General features: G+C 54.2%; 1 protein-coding gene across 1 annotated transcript in view; it reads right to left on the reverse strand.

The window, feature by feature from the left end:
• CNTN2 (contactin 2 (axonal)) overlaps positions 1-20625 on the reverse strand; it is a 34485-nt gene extending 13860 nt beyond the window's left edge. Inside the window, exons 1-10 of the mRNA XM_011957759.1 lie at positions 20568-20625; positions 10768-10922; positions 5926-6070; positions 5635-5810; positions 5328-5423; positions 4700-4909; positions 4311-4410; positions 2604-2779; positions 2023-2159; positions 1484-1613 (exon numbers count right to left, since the gene is read on the reverse strand). Coding sequence (XP_011813149.1) covers positions 1484-1613; positions 2023-2159; positions 2604-2779; positions 4311-4410; positions 4700-4909; positions 5328-5423; positions 5635-5810; positions 5926-6070; positions 10768-10837 — 1240 coding nt within the window. The 5' untranslated portion in view covers positions 10838-10922; positions 20568-20625. The remainder of the gene's footprint in view (positions 1-1483; positions 1614-2022; positions 2160-2603; positions 2780-4310; positions 4411-4699; positions 4910-5327; positions 5424-5634; positions 5811-5925; positions 6071-10767; positions 10923-20567) is intronic.
• Position 20626: the final 1 nt, after the last annotated feature.

Raw genomic sequence — 20626 nt, forward strand, 5'->3', positions numbered from 1 at the left:
CAACCCCCCGCCGCCGCCACCACCCCACTTCAGTCTTCCTGTTTCTGCGCGTTCCTCCTACAATCTTTTCTCCACCCAGCGAGGAATGAACAGCTTTTTCAACTCACACTCAGTGGAGCCCCGCTCTTCACAAATAAGTCTCCATCTTTCCAATCACATCTTGCTCCACTCTCTCTCCCACTCATTATGTTCCAATCACCTAGCCTTTTTTTTTCCCCTCTCTCTTTTGAAGTTGTGAAGTCTTTTCCTGCCTCCAGACCTTTGCACTTGCTGTAAATCTTGCCTGGAAATTCCCCAGATCTTCACATGGCTGGCTCCTTAACATTCAGGTCACAGCCTAAATGGGACTTCCTCATAGAAGACTTCTCTGACCATCCCATCTAACAGGCCCATCTCACACCCATCACTCTACTGGATTTTCTTTTCTTTTCTTTTAAGACAAGTCTTGCTCTGTTGCCCAGGCTGGAGTGCAATGGCACAATCTCAGCTCACTGCAGCCTCTGTCTCCAGGGCTCAATTGATTCTCCTGCCTCAGCCTCCTGTGTAGCTGGGACTACACATGTGTGCTACCATGCCTGGCTAATTTTTGCATTTTTCATAGACATGGGGTTTCACCATGTTGCCAAGGCTGGTCTCGAACTCCTGAGCTCGAGGTGATCCACCCACCCCTGCCTCCCAAAGTGCTGGGATTACAGGCATGAGCCACTGCACCCTGCCTGGATTTTCTTTATACTATATTTGATGGCTAGTTGAAATTGTTTAATTGTTTGATTTTGGGTTTATTTGTCCCTTTCCCTCTGCTGGCTTGTAAGCTACTTAAAGGCAGAGACTCTGTCTTTCGTATTCGTCCTCTGTGAGGTGTTGAGTAAGTATTGGTTGAATGGATGAAGGAACGAATGAATGCTTCTTAGCAAAGCTTCACTAAAACTTGATGTGGTGGGTATCACTGTGTCCATTTTATGGATGAGGAAACTGAGGCTCAGTGAGATCAAATCACACAACTAAATATTAGCACTGGCTGGCATTTCCCAGGCACCAGCATAAAATGGGCAGGCCTTTTATGCTGTACCTCTTTCATCTCACTTGTTCCCTACAGCAGCCCAGGAGGGCAGGACTATTACTGCCTGTATTTTATAATCAAGAAACTGAAACACAGAAACACTAAGTAACTTGCCAAAGCTCACATAGCCGAAAGGGTTGGGTTGCACAGATCTGATTGATTTGGTTTCCGTTTTTTTCAGTGCAGCAAATATTTACCGTGTGCCAGACGTGGGACAAGCCAGAGACCCTGCCCTCTGGCGGCTCTCAACCCTGTGTCTCATCTCCTTTCTTAAATCTCTGAGTTCTCCTACTTAGAAACTTGGAAAACCAAGGAAAATTGCTACAGGGTATGTGTGTGTGTTTGGAAACACCTAAACTCAGAGCTGTGAAAGCCACCATATGCATGTCCTTGGGATGTCCCCTGCCTCCCTGGGCCCCTTACCTTGCACGGCTAGCTCGGCACTGGCGTAGATGGTACCGTGCTTATTCTCTGCCACACACTGGTACATGCCCGAGTCCTCCAGGCTCAGCTTGGAGAACCGCAGGTCCCCGGCCAACACCTCCACCCGGTGCTGTGCAGAAGAGCCCAGAGCCCAGGGGGATCAGGACCACTGGAGCCCCAGGGAGGAGGGGTTGGCAGGGGTGGGGGCAGTGGAGATTTTAGGCTGATAATCCCTAGAGGATATGGCTCGTATGTCCAGTCCTACCTCAGGGCCACCTGGAACCTCAGGATGCAGATTACCCAGGCCTCCCCAAAGCTGGAAGGGTGAGGTGATCCAGTCAGGACCACATTACTTCTTTTGTGGCTGAATTGTGCCTGGATCCAGGCCCAGCCTGTGGCCATGGGACTGGGATGGGAAGAAGTCCTCAGATGGTCCGAGGACCACCCTTTGACACCCTAATTAGCCCAGAGGGCTACTAGTGGTGCAGGGGAAGTTCTGGGGGGTGAGGGAACCAAGTGAGCAGAGGACAGTCTCCTACCTGGGAGGCCAGAGGCTCCCCGTTCCGCAGCCAGCGCACTGTAGGCCGGGGCTTGCCGGCGGCTGCACAGCCCCAGCGCAGGTTGGAGCCAATGTCAGCCTCTGTGTCCGAGATCACTTTTAGCCACTCAGGCTGAGCTGTGGGAGCCGGGAAAAGAAAACCTGGCATGAGCTAGGAGGAGCTTCCAGCTCATTAAAAGGAACAGAAAATCAGGGTAGCAGTACCTGTGCCAGACAGCAGAGGGTGCCATCAGCATTCCGGGAAGGAGAGGACAAAGAGGAGGGGGCAGGAAGAAGGAGGCACAAGAAAGCTGGCACTCTGTGGTTGTGCCAGTGGCTGCTTTCGCAACTTAAATCATTCTGGAGCCTCTTGTGTGCTTTCTGCACCCCTGACTGAAGCTCTGAGCTGACCACAGCACTAGCTTCTTCTGGTCCCAGACTCAGTGCAGTCCTAGGGCAAACAGGCTCATGCAGGGGGCCTCCCAGTCTCCTCCCTGACTTTTGGGTCTGTTTCCTTGGGGACAAGGGTGAAGGCAGGAAGGGGGGTCGGGAGGGGCGGAGAAGGTGTCCCTGGCTCTGTACCCTGCACGATGATGCGGCCCTGCACGGTGTCTCGGCCCTTGGAGTTCTCCGCCTCACACTCGTAGGTGCCCTCATCCTCAAAGCTGATGCTGGGGATCTGCAGGGTGGGCTCAGCTGTGGTCCATTGTGGGGACAGGGAGCCGTCCACTTTGCGCCACTTGATCCGGGGTACAGGGCTGGCAGGAGAGACAAAGCCAGAGGGTGTGGGCTAAGCTGGGCCTACCCCTCCAGTGCCCACAGCTCCTCATACCCAGACTCTCAGGCCCTCCTGAGATGCTGGGCCTGGGAGGAACAGAGGGAGAGAGGGTGCCTTCTGGCTGATCCTCACTCTCTTCTCCCAGGTAGGCTCGGAGCACACGCAGGGAAGGGGCAAGAGGCAGGGCTCCTCTACCCATCCCTCCTGCAACAACCCTCAAGCCAGTGAAGCTGGGCTTCTGCGGGCTCTGCACTCTGAAGCGGGGTCTGCCCTCCGCCACAGTGGCCTGTGAACTGGGTCTTTATGGGTTCTCTTTTCCGTTGCCTCTACAGGGCAGGCCTTGCCCCCCTACTTTTCAAAGGGACTTGAGCTATTAGTAATCTGTGCACTAAAACGGACTGAGGTATCAATATTAATGGTTAATATATTCCTCTTCCACATGCTTTACTTTTTTTTCTTTTTTTTCTTTTTTTTTTTTTCAGATGGAGTCTCACTCTCTCGCCCAGGCTGGAGTGCAGTGGCACTATCTCGGCTCACTGCAAGCTCCGCCTCCCGGGTTCATGCCATTCTCCTGCCTCAGCCTCCAGGGTAGCTGGAACTACAGGCGTCCGCCATCACGCCCGGCTAGTTTTTTTGTATTTTTAGTAAAGATGGGATTTCACTGTGTTAGCCAGGATGGTCTCGATCTCCTGACCTTGTGATCTGCCCTCCTTGGCTTCCCAAAGTGCTGGGATTACAGATGTGAACCACTGTACCTGGCCCCCCTTCCACATGCTTTTCATGTGGATTTTCTGGAAGCCCAAAACTTCCCACAAGGCAAAGATTATCCCAAGTAACCACAGGAGATAGTTGAGGGAGGAGGGGGCCAAAGTACAAATCACATTCTTTCTTTCATTCTACAAACATTTATTGAGCACCTGCTGTTTGCTTAGCCCTGTTCCAGTGAATCTTTCTTCTAAGAGTGCAAGAAAGAGAACGCTTTCTGTTGTGATTCTCAAATAGATCACTGTTAACGTTCACAGAACACTTTCCTAAATTCCAGGCACTGTTCTCAGCACCTCACATATATGAACTGATTAAATCCTCATGACAACCCTATGAGGTGGGTACTATTATCACCACCATAAAGAAACTGAGGCACAGAGAGGTTAGGCAGTTTACCCAAGGTCTGCGGCTGGCAGAGCTGGGGTCTGAATGAGGCAGACGGGTTTGGAGTCTGTACACTGTGCTGCCTGCCTCCAGCCTTGGGTGTTACTCAAGCTGTCTGAGCCTGCCATACACTGCTGGAGGACCAAGTGATTCTGGCCGTGGAACGCCCCTGGCACATGCGGTGCCTCACCCGGAGAGTTAGTGTCCAGTGAGTGGTGGTCGATACCCACTGTGTGCCCAGTACTTTGCTAGACCCTGTAAGGGACACCAAGATGACAGCCCTGACCCTGCCTGCCCTCACCCTGGGGTCACCTGTGCCCCCAAGAGACTGTGCCCTGGTATCCTTCCCTTTTCACACTCACTTCCCAAAGGCGAAGCACTCCAGGGTGACCTGCTGCCCCACCAGTGCGTAGGTCTCTGCTGGGAACCGGGCCTTGATGCTGGGTGCAAAGAGCCTGGTATCTGGGGAGAGAGAATTTGACAAATCAGATGCAGATGACTCCAGGTCAGGTGCTACCGTGCTTGGGATCTCAGCACCTTTCAGAGCCAACTATGTCTTGGCAGCTGTGTGGAATCTCCCTGAGGCCTAGGGCAAGGGCCTGAGGATTTGAAGCAGGAGGATCTGGGGGTCCAGAGCCTGGAATCAGTGCCCTGCAAGCCAATCTTCCAATCTCCAAAGGAAAAACCCTTTTCCCAATGCCCGCTGACCCTTCCAGTTCCCTCCCTCCTGCCACACCTGGCCGAGCCTGACCTTCAGCAGCCAGGTTGAGCTGAGCAAATTTGCTGAAGACGCTCTTGGTAGAGAAGTCCATGTGGCTGGTGGCCAAACAGGAGTAGTTGCCCAGGTCTGAGGCATTGGTTCGGGCAATGTACAGATTCCCTGTGGTCTGGGATACGAAGTGACGCCCGTCCGTCGGGATGAAGTTGGGGAACTCGTTGAGGAGCCAGCGGTAGGACAAGCCTAGGATGTGAGGAGTTTGAGGAAACCAGGGGGTGCCGGGCTAACAGGACCACTCTGGGTGGGACCCCAGCATGCTGGTGGGGTTCTGCAAGCCCTGTCCTGACAGCCACCATGCTGTGAACTGGGGCTAAGGGGAGACCTAGAGGGAAGAAGTGACTATTCCTGCCCTTAGAGAGCACTAAGTCTGTCAGGGATTGCAGCCCTCAGGGACCACCCAGTTTGAAGGTGGAAGCAGGGCACAGAGATGGAAAATGACAGACCCATAAAGAAAACACAGATCATTTAAAATTAGGGTCCCAGGGATGGGTGCTTCTAAGGGTCATTTGCAGGGGTCACCTTTTATTCCATCCTTCTTCTGCCAAATTTCTGGTAGCCCTTCCTGTGCCCTCTCTCACCGTGGCCCAAGGTCTGGACTCACCTGGGTAGTGGGCAGGTGGGTTACAGGGCAACATCACCCCCCAGCCTTCATGAGTTTTCACTGGGTCTCGCTCCTCCTTGGAGAATTCCTGCAGAACTGGAGGCAGAGACCAGGGGCTCAGGCACTGTCCTCCTGGCCTGCGAGCCCCTCCCTGACTCATCCTTCACGGAGAAGCAGCAGTTCACTAAGGCATGTCATGTGAGGTCAGGAAGGCCTGGCTTGAGGGTGTCACTTGTCCTTTCTGGGTACTTTCTCCTAGCCCCCTCTCCCCCTCCCGCAAAGTGTCTTGGTCCCCCACGGGTCTCACAGCCGAAGCGGAGGATGGCCTCCCTGCTGACAACGGTGCCCACTGGGTTGGAGGCCAGGCACTGGTAGACCCCGGCATCCTGTGCCTTGGTGGGGTTCATGATGACCAGGTTGCCCCCCACCAGCTGGTGACGGGAACCTGGCTCCAGCTTCATCTCGGTGCCATTCATCTTCCACCTGCAGCAGGGGACGGAGGAAGGGGACCTCTGAGTCCTGCCTGGTGGCAGGGTTGATGAGAGGGAAGGTTCAATGGCTGCCCAGGGCCTCCCAGCACCCACTGCAGAGGCCTTACCGATAGGTGGCTGGAGGGCTGGCCCGGGCGCGGCATGCCAGCAACACCTGCTCCTCCGTGGACTCCTCTGGGAATAGCACACTGAGGGGTTGGTCTTCAAAGACAGGCCCAAAGGTGGTTGGGGATCCCACGGCTGAACTGCAAACTGCAGGTGATGACACCACCAGAGGCCTCAGAGCCTGGGCCTGGCCGGAGCCTGGCCTCTTGGGCTGTGCTGTCCAGTAAAACTTTCTCTGATGATGGGAATGTTCCATTTTCTGCACTGTTCAATGTGGTAACCACTAGCCACGTGGGGCTATTGAGCACGTGACATGTGGCTATTGAGACTGAGGGACGACATTTTACATTTTATTTAATTCATTTAAATTTGAATTTAAATAGGCTGGGCAGGCCCCATCTGGCCATATCAGTTCAGTCAATCACCCATCCTACACTCAGGTATTGAGCACCCGCTCCATACCCAGCACTGGGCTAGAGACTGGCTTGTAAAAATGATTAAGACACAGTCCCTCTTCTTCAAGGGGCTTGCGGTCCAAGGAGGGAAACAGGAAATTGGCAGTGCAAGGTGGCAAATGCCATAAAGTTCAAGGTGCTGGGGCCTCAGAATGGAAGCTGTTCTACCTCTCAGGGGGCTTTCAAGGGAGCCTTGTAGAAGAACTGATCTGTGGGGTGTGAGGTGCATGAGACATTGCCAGCCACAAACATGCAAACAGGATGTATGTCCCTGGAGCCTAATACCCTTACTGGGGCAGTGTGGACCACGAGGCCTGGGCCTGGGGACTAGACTGGCCCTCTACTAGCCGTGGGACCTTGGGAAAGTTGTGGAACCCTTCTGAGCCTCAATGTCTTCACCTGTGATATGAAAAGAATGTGAATTCACCTCCCAGGGTCTGCGTGAGGATTCAGCCAGACAAACCCTTGGAAGGTGGTGGGCAAGCAGATGTCTGCTGGAGCCACGTGTTGGGTGGGGACTTGGAAGAGAAGGTGGGTGGAGGGTGGGCAGTTTGCTTTGATGGGTGGAGGGTGGGCAGTCTGCTTTGATGAGTGGAGGGTGGGTAGTTTGCTTTGATGGGTGCAGGGTGGGCAGTTTGCTTTGGTGGCAGTCTTATACAATTCCAGTATCACAATTCAAGAGATGTTCAGAAAGGGAGTGACTTGCCCATGGTCACCCAGCAAGTCTGTGGCACAGACAGATCAATTCCTCCTGAGCTTGGTGGACCAGTGAGTACCACACAGGCAAATGGGGCAGACCCCTCTCTTCATGCATCATTGTCCTGCTGCAGGGCAGGGCAGGGGATGAAGAGCCACAGATTGGCCGGACATCGCACCTGCCTTTCGACAGGGCTGGGGTGGGCTCTCTACTGACTGGTGAGGCCAGTCCGTTTTGCCTTTGCCGTGTCAGGTGGGAGCCAGGCTATCCCTAATTGGCTTCTACCTCTTAACACAGCTGATTTCAGGCCTTCCTTGGTGGGTCATGGGGAAAGGGATCCCCATTAACCAATTAGCTCCTTTCCCCGCGCATCCAGCCGTCAGTCCTCTTCCAGGGGTAGGGGGTGACCCCATGCTGCAGCTGAGGCCCAGTCCTGGCCCCCTGGGAGTGAGGGCAGCTGTTAAGCAGCTCTCAGAATGAAGTAGGAGGCAGGGCTCCCAGAAATGGCCCGGTGCAGGCATCCCTCGTGCCATTCTCCCTCACTGCCGCCCCAGGCCTCAGAGGCGGAGGCGGCGGGCGGTGACGGCATCATCTCGGCTGGAGAGCCCAGCTTAATCCCAAGTTAATGATGGTGGTGTAGGGTAGGAGCCCTGCCCCAGCTGGCACTGCTGGGAAGGGGGGGCCAAGGAGGGGCTGGGAGGCAGCTGGGCTGCTGAGAACCACCTCATACAATAGCAGCTTCCAGGAACTCTGGGTGATGGCGTGGCTGAGTGGGCTTGGGGCACATTGATACAGTCAGACTCTTTCTTCCTGAGAAACCTTTCTCCTCTGCTCTCAGCTGTCCACTCACCCAAATATTCACATACACGCCCCTCTGCATCTCTCACCTCCACACATTTTCTTATATGCACACTCATATCATACATAAATTCGTACATATGCTTCTCCCTAAGCTGCTCAAATGGCCAGATACACACATTTACACACACATCCATTTTCCCCCGACACACAGCTATAGATGGCCATGGAGACTTTTATATATAATCTATGCATTCATAATAATAAAAATAGGTGCTACCAATGGAGTGCTTACTATTTATCCCATACCATGCTCCATATTTCCTTCTCATAACCTCTTTACAAGATAGGTATTGCCATTTTCTTATTTTCCTGATGTGGAAGCTGAGAGTTAGAAAGCTTTAATAACTTGCTCCAGATCCCACAGCTTGAAGGAGCAGATCTGGGGATTTGGACCTTGGCCAGGCTGACCCCACCACCAGCATTCTTAACCCCAGTGTCCCTGACTCTTGACCTCTGTTTCCCATCAGAACCACCAGAGGCCCTGCTCCATCTCACAGATAAGGAGTCAGAATCTCTCGGAGTGAGGCTTGGGAGTCCAAGTCTTAGAAAATGCCCCCGGGCATTCTACAGGGAGGCTGGGGTATGAGAGCTGGTCGCGCTGTGCTGTGAGACTTTCTGGACACATTCATTATCCCCAGCATAGCACCACCTCCATGCAGACACCTCACTCATACCTCCAGCCTCTCAGCCATCCATATCCACAGACACCCTCACACACCCACACTTACCTCTTCAGCGACATACACACCCACCCACACATGAGCCTTCCCGTGTGTGTGCTTACACATGCACACACAAAAACACACTCTCTGCCTGTAATCCCAGCACTTTGAGAGGTGGAGGCGGGAAGATCACCTGAGGTCGAGAGTTCGAGACCAGCCTGGCCAACATGGTGAAACCCCGTCTCTACTAAAAATACAAAAATTAGCCGGGTGTGGTGGCGGGTGTCTGTAATCCCAGCTACTCAGGAGGCTGAGGCAGGAAAACTACTTGAACCCAGGAGTCAGAAGTTGCAGCGAGCCGAGATCACACCACTGCACTCCAGCCTGGGTGACAGAGTGAGACTCCATCTCAAAAACAAAAACAAAACCCCAAACAACAACAACACACACTCTCCCAGGCAAGGCCAGCCCTTCCTTATTCTTGTTCCGCATCCTCTCTGATTCTTTTCTGATGCCCTGTCGTGGTAACTGTTCCCCCGAACACAGGCATCAGAAACCTTGCAGAGGAAGGGAGTTAGAGAGATGAGAAGGTGGAGGGGGATCCTTGATACTCCTCGTTGCACTGGAGTGCCAGGAATCCACAGCTATATCCCGAGGACAGGGCAGCGAGAAAAGCCCAGAGCTAAGGTACCTTCCCAGGAGGCCAGCGATGGGATTTGCCACCTCTGTCTCTCTCTGGAGCTCTGGGAGGTGGCAAAACAGATCCCAGCCCCTTGGCCATTGGCTTCGTGTGTCTCTGGGTCTGAGGACCTTGGAGGCTGTCCGTACCCCTTTCCTTAGATGGTGTGGATCCAGCACTGAGGTGTCCCTGAGGGAGGGGATGCTAGAAGCCCAGGTGCCTCCCCTCTGCTCCTTCTGGGGTTGGCATCTCCCGCTCTGTGCAGTTGAGGCTCCCCATCCCTGTAGCTCTTCCCAGTCTGGTGGACCCTGGGACAGGTAGCGAGGCCTGGGGGGCTAGGTGGCTCCCCCCACACTCTGAGTCAGCCCTGTTTCCCGGCAGCCTCACTGACTGAGCTGCAGGACTGGGAAGCAGCGAGGACAGAATGAGAACATCTGAAAGTATGCCAGTGGACTCCTTCCCTGGTGAGACAAAGGAACTGAAATGCATTGGCTGTAGCCTTCCAGGGGGTGTGGGGTGGGGGAGGTGGAGTCTGAGGTGCTTAGAACTCCAGGACCATGGAGACTCCCACGGGGATGTTTAAGGAGAAAAGAAGCATCTATTGATCTGGGCTGAGGGTCAGGGTAGAGGCCAAGCAGTGGGTCCAGCAGACCCCTTAGAGCAGGAGGCGGCTGGGGACCTCCCTCTTGGCCTAGGACAGACCAGCTGCCCGGCTCCTCTGGTCTGACATGCTCTCCAGAGTCCAGCTGGCCTGTGGCTCTCAGCCCGCCCTCTTCACCCTCTCCTTCCCCTCCTACCAGTGTCCCTCTGCCTCTCCTCCAAGCTGGGAGCTCCCCTGGGAGGAGAACCTGAGCTCCCTCCTCTGCCACATCTCTTCCCAGATCCTGTTCTATGCTTGATCCATTTGCTGGGATGCAGCATTACCTTAATAAACCCTTCCAGCGTTTGCTGGGGTTGACCGCTGTCTGCTCATGTCAGGGACTACAGAGCCCTGTCTGGGAGAACGTCCTGCAATGATGGAAATGTTCTATGCTCTGTGCTATCCAATATGGCTACTGAACATTCGAATGTGGCTAGTGCACCTGAGGAAATTATTTTTAAAATGGAATTGAATCTGAGTTGTAGTAGTCCCATGTGGCTATTACCTTCCGTAGTGGACAGTGCAGCCTTTGAGGCTGCAACTCCGGGTGATATTGTGGAGATCTGGGCATGCCATCGTCTTGCTGTGTGACCCAGGGCAAGCCACTCACCCTCTCTGGGTCATTCTTCCTTCATCTATAACATGGCAAAGACATATTCCCTCTCCTCCTAAACTCAAAGGAAAGGTAAGATCTACAAATGGGAAATTTCAGCGAGGAAATGGCCTCAGAAATCTAGCTGCTCCTGCAATGCAGAGTCAATGATTTCTGTAATTGTCACCCAAATCATAGCAAGGATATAATGCTATAATCATGCCTGCTAGGCTTCAAAGCCCAGATGAGCCCTCTTACCTGAAGAGGAGACAAGGGCCACAGCAGCTACCAGCAGCAGGTGCGGCTTCCTCCTGGTGGCTGTCCCCATGGTGGATGTCCGGGCAGAGGTGGGGATCGGAGGAGAAGAGCCTCAGCTCAGCTTGGGGACAGCCCAGCTGGAGGCTGAGAAGGACCTGGGGAGGCAGGCAGACAGGAGGGCTCTGAGCCGAGGAGCGCCCCTCCCAGCTCCAGGCACATCTGGGTCTCTAAAGCTTTTACCTCGGCCTGGGGAGCTGCCGGAATTGCCCAAGCACTAATTCTCCCCAGGGCCCCAGAGGAAGGGGCTTGACTATTACCAAGAAGCTCTTCCTGGGGCTGAGTGCCTCCTACTGGTCCCTTGGGAGTCTGGCTCAGCCCTGTACCCCCACCCGCCCCCACTCCAGCCAGCGGGGTGCCGCTTAAGAAGTGAAAGCAGAGATTAATTGGGAGGTAAGAACCCACCTGCCCTCTCGCCCGTCAGCTCTTAAGGCGAGATTGGAAGAGAACAGGACCCTTGCCTGGGCTGGAAGTCAGTAACGTTTTCCTCTGGCAGGCGGGCTTGGGGCCGACTTTCCCCCTGCCCCTTCCCCTCAGCTGTCTGGGTGGGGGCTAATAAACCCCTTTGGGAGCTGCCTTAAGTCTCCCAGTCTTGTTTTCCTAGCAGGGAGGAGGGGTCTCACTGATCTGTCCACACCCTCTTACCAGTGGAGTCATGACCTTGGCCCCATTAGCAATGCCCCCAATCAGATGGGTGAAGGGGCCCAGCAGGCTTTCTGGGTCGAAAGAGTTAACGCAGCTCCCAGAGGAGCCTCCCTCTTGCACAGAGATGAGCTGAGGCTGGGTTCAATCTTTGAGCTCTGGAGAAGAACCTGTTCCCTGTAGCTGCTGAGAGCAAGTGAGACACCTGTCCCATCAGTCTGAGAGATGGGGCCTCCTCTTGGGAGGTGAGGGCAGGGGCAGAGCCATCCTCCCCGTTCACTCCCAGTCCCTGGGAGGACTTTCCTAGTTCGGAGGGGAGTGTGGAATGTCAGGGGCCTGCTTTCCAGTTATTGGTTATCAGAGTGAACCTGGATCACTGGGCTCAGAGCCTCCACAGGGACCAGCGAGCCCGGCTGCAGATTCTGCTGTTCTGCTCTACCTGCCCTCTTTGCAGAAACCTAAGAGCAGTGGGAGGGGGTCAGGGCTTGGGGAGAGAGCCTGGCTGGGGGCCCTTTTGCAAACTGCCGAAAAGACCCATCCCATCTCTGGATCTCAGTGTTCCGCCTCTGGTGATGCTCCCAGAATGCAGAGTGGCCAAGGGCCTGGGAATGCTGTCCCCTGGATGGGGACCCGGGTGGAGAAGAAAGGCTGCAGAGGACCTAAGATTGCTCCTTGGGCCTGTGCAGGGGCTGAAGGCCAGTGCAAGCTCAGGGTCTGCCCTGTCTCACATCACACTCTAGTCCCTCAGGAAGAGAGCTCCCGAATCCCTTTAACCCTCCACATCTGATCACCCCACAACTTTTTCCTGCCTCTTTCACAGCCACAGCTGGCACCCAAAGGAGCCTGGGGGAAGAGAAGGGAGAGGTGGCCCCAGGGCCTGTCAGGAAGGATATGGGCAAGGAAGCCAAGAAGCTGGGTGTTTTGCAGGGGGCAGGGCGTTGGAGCAGATGGCACTCTCTCCTCCACCCCGACTGCGGCCTCATATCCACTTCCCATTGACAGGTAGGGTGCCCAGGTGCCAATTCTCCCTGAATACCTGTTCCTCCCTGTCCTTGCCACTCTCAGTTCCAGACTTGAACTCAAGACATTCTGCACTTGCAACCCCTCTGACATTCCCCCAGCCCATCTATCTCCATTCTCCTGTAATGCCCTTCCTAGGCAAGGCAGTCTCTCCTGCAAGGCCCTGTCCATGTCTCACCCCTGCCGGGAAATGCCTAAGATGCCCCTGTCTGCAGAAAGAATTCAGTTCACTCTGTTCTTGACTACACCTTTGGTACCCTGCCTGTGGAACTGTGTCCGTCTCCATTAGAAGGTTCCGAGCTGCCCAGGGGAGTGATTGTGTTGTGTTCATTTTGGTATTACCTATGCCTAGCAAAGTACCTGGCACATCATAGTTGTTACTTGTATGTTGCATTTAACTGGTCAAGAACAACTGTGATTATATGCCTCCAGGAGCCAGTGAACACATGCGTGGGCACACGTGATGGGGCTCATGCAGATGCTCCTTGACTTACGATGGGGTTACATCCCGATAAACTCACCAAAAGTTGAAAATATTGTAAGTCGAAAATTCATTTAATACACCTAATCTACTGAACATCATAGCTTAGCCTAACCCACCTTAAATGTACTCAGAAGGCCGGGCACCGTGGCTCACGCCTGTAATCCCAGCACTTTGCGAGGCCGAGACGGGTGGATCACCTGAGGTCAGGAGTTCGAGATCAGCCTGGCCAACATGGTGAAACCCCATCTCTACTAAAAATACAAAAATTAGCTGGGCATAGTGGCAGGTCCCTGTAATCCCAGCTACTCGGGAGGCTGAGGCGTGAGAATCGCTCAAACTTGGGAGGCGGAGGTTGCAGTGAGCCATTGCACTGCAGCCTGGGCAACAAGAGCAAAAGTCCATCTCAAAAAAAAAATAAATAAAATGTACTCAGAACACTTACATTCCCCTGCAGTTGGGCAAAGTCACCAAATACAAAGCCTATTTTACAATAGCGTGTTAAGTATCTCATGTAATGTATTGAATACTGTACTCAAAGTGAAAAACAGAATAGTTGTCGGATACTCGAAGTATGGTTTCCATTGAATGTGTATTGCTTTTGCACCATCGTAAATTTGAATAATTGTAAGTCAAGTCACTATAAGTCAGGGAGAGTCTGTATGTACTTGACAGGGCTGACAGGTCTTCTGTGCTTTCTGGGGGCAACCCCAAGGCAAACTCTCCCTTTCTCTTTCTCTCTCTCTCTCTCATACACACACACACTCAGAGCTCTAGGGTCAGCAGGGTATCTGGTCAGGGGAAATCACAGACATATGTCCCTGGATGCTATACAAATGTAGGGAGTCATCCTCAGAATAGAGAGGTGTTGGGACCTTCCAGGATTTGAATCTGATGAACAGGAGTTGTTAATATTGACTTCATCTCTGAACAGCTTTGTGAGCTTGGACAGGTTAATGCCCCTTGTGAAGACTCAGTTTTCTCATCTGCAAAGTGGAGATCATAACATGCACTTTACAGAGTTCTTTGGAGGGTTCCATGAGGTGCTAGAGTGCCTTGCAGTGGTTTTCAAACTGCTGTGAAGTCTTGGGGCTGTTTGTACCTGTCTCAGGGCCACCATGGGAGACTAGGGAGAGAGCATGGGGCTCCAGACTCCTTCCCCACTCCAGCCAGAGCAGCTCCACTTGTATCTGCTTTATATACAGGACTTTCCTATGAAGTTCCCTTTAAACAAAGGACTTCATGGCTCCAAAAAGTTGGAAAATCACCCCGTTGGCACTGGTGTGCTGAGTCCTGATGCCTGGCACAGAGAAGGTGCTCAATCATCGTTTGCTCCCTGCTCTTTGCCAGCCTGCCAGGCCCGGGAGCTCACTGGGGGCAGGGTGCCGGCCTAGGGAGGAGCCTGGGCTCCAGGCACTTGTACTGAATGTGCCAGAGCAAGGCAGAGACAGACAACCAGGGGCTGGAGACTCCGGGATAGCCTCTGGGCAGATCCCTACCTGGAGTCCCTGGCTCCCACAGCAGTGCTGGTGAGAGCTGGGTGTGTGTGCATGTTTATGTCCCAGTGTGCATGGATATAATGCTTGTGGGTATCTGTTGTGTCTATATGTCCCTGTGTATATGTGTGATCTGAGTTTTGTGTCTGCATGTGTCTATGTGTCTGTGTATGATGATGTCTGGTCTTTGTGTGTATGTGTGTGTGTGTGTGTGTGTGTGTCTCAGGTGTGAGGACTCAGCCCCTTGCCTTGTTTCCCTGCAACCCACCAGGAGGTTTGCATCATAGATCCTTCGCCTCCACCTCCAGTAATCAAGATTGCCTGTTATCTCTATTACCATAAGTAATTACCGTGGGTAATCACGAATAATCCAGCCCAAGGATCCTGGGTACCCTCCAGGGATCAAGACATACAGCCTTAGAGGAGACTGCGGGGGAGGGGCCGGGATCCAGGAGCACCAGGGCTTGCCCTCGGGGAGCGCCGGAGACCCATCAGCCTGATCAGATGTATATTGAGCTCCATTGTGTGCCACAGCCTTGGGTGAAAACACACACACACACACACACACACACACACAGAGTCTGGACTAAAGGTTGGAGCTCCTTGCCTCCCTAAAGGTGAGCCAGTTGGCGTCCAGTCCTGCCCTGCATTCATTTCCATCACAGTATTTACTGACCATGTGCCAGGCATTGTGCTAAGCACAGGGAGATGGTAATACAGTTACTGCCTCTACAGAGCTCCCTGACCACCTGAGTGCAGCCTAGGATGTGCTCATGAGTTCACCGATCAGTCATCTCCCCATACCATCTGCCCTATTATAAGTTCTAGAATGCCCAGGATGGAGGAGGCTTTTTTGTCAGGAGCAAGGCTGGAGTGGAGCTATGCCAGGCCCAGAGCTGGCCCTGCGAGCCCTAAGCCAGCCAAGTCTCGCCCAGGCCAGCTGCCCTAGTGCAGGGGTGCAGGCGCAGACTGGCACAGGCGAGCACAGACTGTCACCAGCAGGGGCTGGTCCTGCGAGGCACCAGCACATGGGGGAGTGGACCGCTGGGGGGTTCAGGGCACCAGGGGGAGCTGGCCGAGTTGTTGGGCCCAGGAAACAAAGGGCCTGGGGGATAGCTGGGGGACAGAAGGCTGTGAGTGGGGCTCCAACACACGATAGGGTTTCTGGGATAAGGCCCCCTGCACGGAGCCAGTCAGAAAATAAAAGGTACATCCTCCACCCCAGAGTGCTGCCTATTGGGACGCCCAGCTCCTGGTCCTGAATGTCTCTCCTCTTCTCCCCAGTAATGGAGATTGGAGAGCAATGAGAGATTTGGCAACTTCCGATGGATGGTGGTAGGAAAGCAGAGTTTGGAGCCCAGCTGTGGGCAGAGACTAAGTGATTTATTATCAGCCTACAAAGTACTTGAGGAGCCCTTCAGGTCCCCGCTTGACCTCTATCCTATAAAACAGCACGCTGGTTAATAGGGCAGGCTATTGGGTCAACCTGCCTGGTGCTGTCTAGCTAGCATACCCCTAATACAACTAACTAGTATAATCCTGGTTATCACAGTCATTACTTAACCAGTCCCAGCCTCACTCTCCCATCTGCAAGAGTGGGAATGAGAAGGGTAGGACCTGCTTCATGGGACTGCTGTGAGGTCAGCACCGTCACAGGCTCATAGTGAGTGCTCAGGAAAGATCAGATCTTAGAACTGAGAAATCTCACAGCCTTGTGTCCACAGCCACTGGGCCTGTCTGGCTTACTTCTATACAGTCACAACATCCAGGTGGCACTCATATGTATTTAGGAGACTGACAAACCCACAATCTCCTGGGCAGGTGCCTCCCGCCTCTTACACCCCACAGGTGCAATGGTCATAGGTAAGCACTAGCATACCACCCCAGACTAGGGCACAAGGACACAGCCCCCATGACAGAGTTATACCTGGTAAAATGTGCTCAGGGGGTCATGCGGCCAGGACAGGTACTCCTTCTCAACCGCTCTCACCTCCTGCCTGGTGGGATCTAAGATCAGTACCCTTTCCTTTGCCTAAGACAAGAATTGCCCAGGAGGCAAGCACCATCATCCTCCAGGAAGGTCTGAACCATCCCCATGCCCCTCTGGTCAGTACAGGGCCCTGCGGTGGAGTGGGTGGGGGCTGTTAGGATCTCAGCGTGCCAGGCCAAGGCAGCAACTGGAAGGGGCAGGGTGAAGGATTGTGATTGAGGGGTCTCTGTGGTACCCTGAGCTGCAGACATCCTTAGGGGAGATATGGGAGCATAGGAACCTCCTCAGCCCCAGTGGGGACCAGGGGAGCTGTGCAGCCCTGTCCTTCCTTAGCCCCCTCTGTGTGCTGCTCAGCTCTGTCTGCAGGCTCTTTGTGACTGCAGCTGCTTCCCTGAGGCCCGGCCCTCGTGCTAACGTGCCCTCTGGGGAGAGCTGTGGCGCCCAGGCTCATGGGTTTGTTTGAGCTTCCAGCATTGGGCAGGGGGTAGTCTGGCCCTTGATCTGAGCCTAGAGTCTTTGCCCCTGCAGGAGAGACCTCCTCTAACAGAGAGACCCTTTAAAGTAGGGAGTGGACAGAAGAGGAGAGGCTTCCATCCTGCTGGGAAGCTCAGGATCAGGAGCCAGCCACCCCCAGACCACAGGTGTTCCTACTTGCCTGCCCTGTTCTCTGTGTGGTGTGAAGCAGTGAATGAGCGCTGTAGAAGGATCCCTTTTTGAGATGCCAGGCATAAGAACAATGGTTTCAACTTGTTTCTGAAGAAGCAAATCAGGAAGAAAATTTCCTCCTGCATCAGCAGAGCAATTTCTGCATGTCCCCCCAACTCTGCTGCAAGGAGGCTCCCCCCAGTTCCTAGACAGCTTCCTCCAGGGTGGTTCAGCACTTAAGCCTGGTGGAGGTGGGGTCCAAACTGCTCCTCCTCTCAAGCTAGTTTCCTTTGGATTTGGGGTTCAGATTAGCTTCACCTCTTGGGCAGCACTGCAGGAAGGCTGCCCTCCAGCCAGGCACAGGGTGGGAGAACCCCTTGGTCCTTGAGGGTGGCAGGCACTGAAAAGATGTGGGCTTGGGCTGGAGGAAACCCAGCAGGTTTGACTAAATGGGTGTGTGTGAGAGGCTGGCGTTGACTTCCCCATCTAAGTAGGGAACTTAATGGCTCATTAGGTAAGAAGGGCGCTGAGATGTGTGTGGGCCTGAATGTGTCCTGGGATGGTAGGTGTTCAGGTTTTGGGTGAGAACATCACACACCTTGCTTTTGTTTGCATCCTCTTCGGTAAACAAAGAAACATGGGCTAATCTTGTAGCAAGGAATAATCAAACTGAAGAAAGCACTTATTCCAGGATGATTACCATCAGGACACAGAGCCCACAGAAACTCCCATAAATGTTCCAGGTTAGCAACAGCCTCTGGGGGGTTGGTCTAGATTGGAGTTGTGGTCCTGAGGGATGAAGGGGTGGCCAGCATGCACGAGGGAATGAAAAGGATGTCTGCCTTCTTATGGATTCCTGAGTCACATCCACCTTTTACCATTTGAAACAGGATTACTGGAAGGTGGAAGAAACTTACAGGGTCAACCAGCCCAACCTTTGCCTCTAGGCTCTTTAACCTTGGACCAGACCCCAGTTCTCCACACCATCCTTAGAGTCATCTGAAAGGAGACTGCCCCACCTCCTCATGGCTCACCCTTCTAGCCAGGAAGTATCTCCTGCAATCTAACATAAGTCCCTCTGGCTTCCCTGGCATATTCTTTGCTCTGGTTCTTCCTCCCCTGTGTATCAACCACCTCTTCTCCAACCCCCTGGTTCTGCCCTAGGAATCCCTCCAAAAATACAAATACCACCCACACTCAGGCTTAGAGATTGTCTTTGGAATACGCTTTCTCACCAACGTTTGGCTCGAGGACGTTTCTGAAGAGGGGACTACGCATCCTCCAAGCCACCCCAAATGCATTGCTTCCCTGGTGGCTTTAGAGGCAGAAAGGAGGCCTTGGGGTCCCCTGTCTATGTACATGCACCTAAGGAGTAAGTTTGGTCAGCCAGAGACGAGATGTGCAACCACCCCGTTGAGCACAATTCCTTGGAGGTCTATCCCACATGTGTCTCTATTTGAACAACTGCTGACAGAGAAGGTGCTGGAATGGAGTTGCATAAGGAGTGAAATCTGGCAGGGGAAATGGTTGGCGGGGGGGGGGGAGGCCGAGGGCTGAAGCCGGTGGAGTACATGCTTACATGCGACCAGAGAAGGGAGTGCGAGGAAAGAAGCAGTAGAGGAAGGAAGGAGAGTAAGAGAGAGAGAGAGCCGGGAATGAGCACAGGCTCCTGGAGTCTGGGGCTCTCATCTCCATGAACAGTGTGCCTCTGCTTCCCTCACTGCTCATGGTGTCAGCATGGTGGTCTCTGCACCTGTGAGGCAGGTGGACCTTGGGTGACTTTGACATCATTGGCTCAGGGGCCCTTTCCTGTCTGTCTCACCTCCTGCCTCCCTCTTACTGGCTGAGGACTCCCACAGGCGATTAGGAAGGACTTTGACCTTGTGGCAAAAGCCCTGTCCGTGGTTCTGCAACTTGGCTAGAAAGGGGTTAACTGGTGGGCACCCTGGGGAGGGCCTTGGATGCTGCTGTCTTTAAGGGGAGAGCTCCCTTCTCCCAAGGCCAGGAGTGAGGGCACCTGTTGTGACCTCCAGGCCATCTCCCTGCCCCACCCCCAGGAGGTGCTGTCACAGCAGCCTCTCCCACAGGTGGGCCACCTTTTGCTGCACTCGATCTCCAGTGGCTCATTCGGCCCCCCTGAATGGGACCAGGAGGTAGAGAGACTTGGAGGCTAAGTGAGCTGAGGGGTCTTTGGCCAGAGAGTTGGAAGAGGAGGCTGAAACTGTTGCCCAGATGAGACCAGAACATCACCTGTGCACTGGGTTTCTAGAGCTGTTCCTCCTCCCACCTCTTTCTGAGCAGAGGGAAAAGATGCTGAAACCCACCTTTCTCCAGGGCTGGGGACATGGCATGCACAACCCCACTCCCTCCTGATCTCACTGGATCCCCCCACCCCTAGGACACAGGCTCAGCCCCCAGTGGTCTGGGGCTAGAGGGTGCCCGACTCCATCCCCAAGTAGCAGCAGGACTCTCCCCTTCCATAGGCACTGCCTCCTCCACGTCCCACTGCTTCCCAGACCTGAGAGACCCTCTTGGAGAAGGTGACAGGATTCAGCTCCGGACACTTACTGGCTGGGGCTGCCCCCACCTCTAGCCCATTACGTAAGCCCCACGGTGCTGGGCAGAAGGACTTCCCTCTCTTTCCAGAACCCCCCAGCTCTGCCCCTTCCCCTCCCCATACCACTCTGGCCCCAGCCCCTTTCCTTACTGGAAAGCCAAACTTTGTGCAAATCCTTCCCTCCCACCAGTGAGGATAGAGGGGAGGGATTTGAGGAGAAGCTAAGGTTGGGAGGGGGAAGGGAAGGAAAGGAATTTCAGCCTGGTGGCCCCAGCCTCTCGCCTTTTGGGATGTGACTGGCCTCAGGACTCTCCTCCCTGAGTCCCAGTTCCTGGACAGGCCTTTGCCCAAACTTGTGCTCCACTCTCCCCTCTCTCTTCCACAGCCTCCTCCGCCGTCCAACTGAAGCAAGACTTTGTAAAGAGGTCACCCTGCGGAGGTAGGCCCCGGGTAACCTCAAATCTGAGGACTCCCGCTCAATTCCATGCAGGGACTTCTGGGACAGGCCAGGGCCCAGGGCCTGGCCGTATGGACTGGTCCTGTCCTGGACCGGGTGCCCAGGGCCGGCCCAGGAGAAACTGCCCTCTCCACAGGCAGCTGCCACTGCCCGCTGGCCAACTTGAATTCCTGGACATACTCCTGGGGTCCAGCTTTTCGGCCAAGCTCGGCCTGATAGAGCCCTGCGGGATGCCGCCCACGTAGACAGAGCGGAGGGGAGCCCCAGCACCCACCCTGAGGTAGACAGGGGCTGAGGGGAGAAGTCAGAATGGCCCCAACCTGCTAGCGTTCCTGTCCCTGTTCCCTCCCAAGTTACAAGGGGGATATTTACAGGAACTGAGCCGGGAGCCCTGGCCCATGACAACGCGCGGGGAAGCCCCTGGGTTGGAGGAGACAAAAGCGTTTGGCACCTACCTGGGGCGAGGGAAGGGTGTTGGCTGGGGCAGGTGGACGCTGCCCGAGTCGGTGAGCCA

This window comes from Colobus angolensis, unplaced genomic scaffold (assembly GCF_000951035.1).
Source record: "Colobus angolensis palliatus isolate OR3802 unplaced genomic scaffold, Cang.pa_1.0 Scaffold449, whole genome shotgun sequence".
Classification (NCBI taxonomy): domain Eukaryota; kingdom Metazoa; phylum Chordata; class Mammalia; order Primates; family Cercopithecidae; genus Colobus; species Colobus angolensis.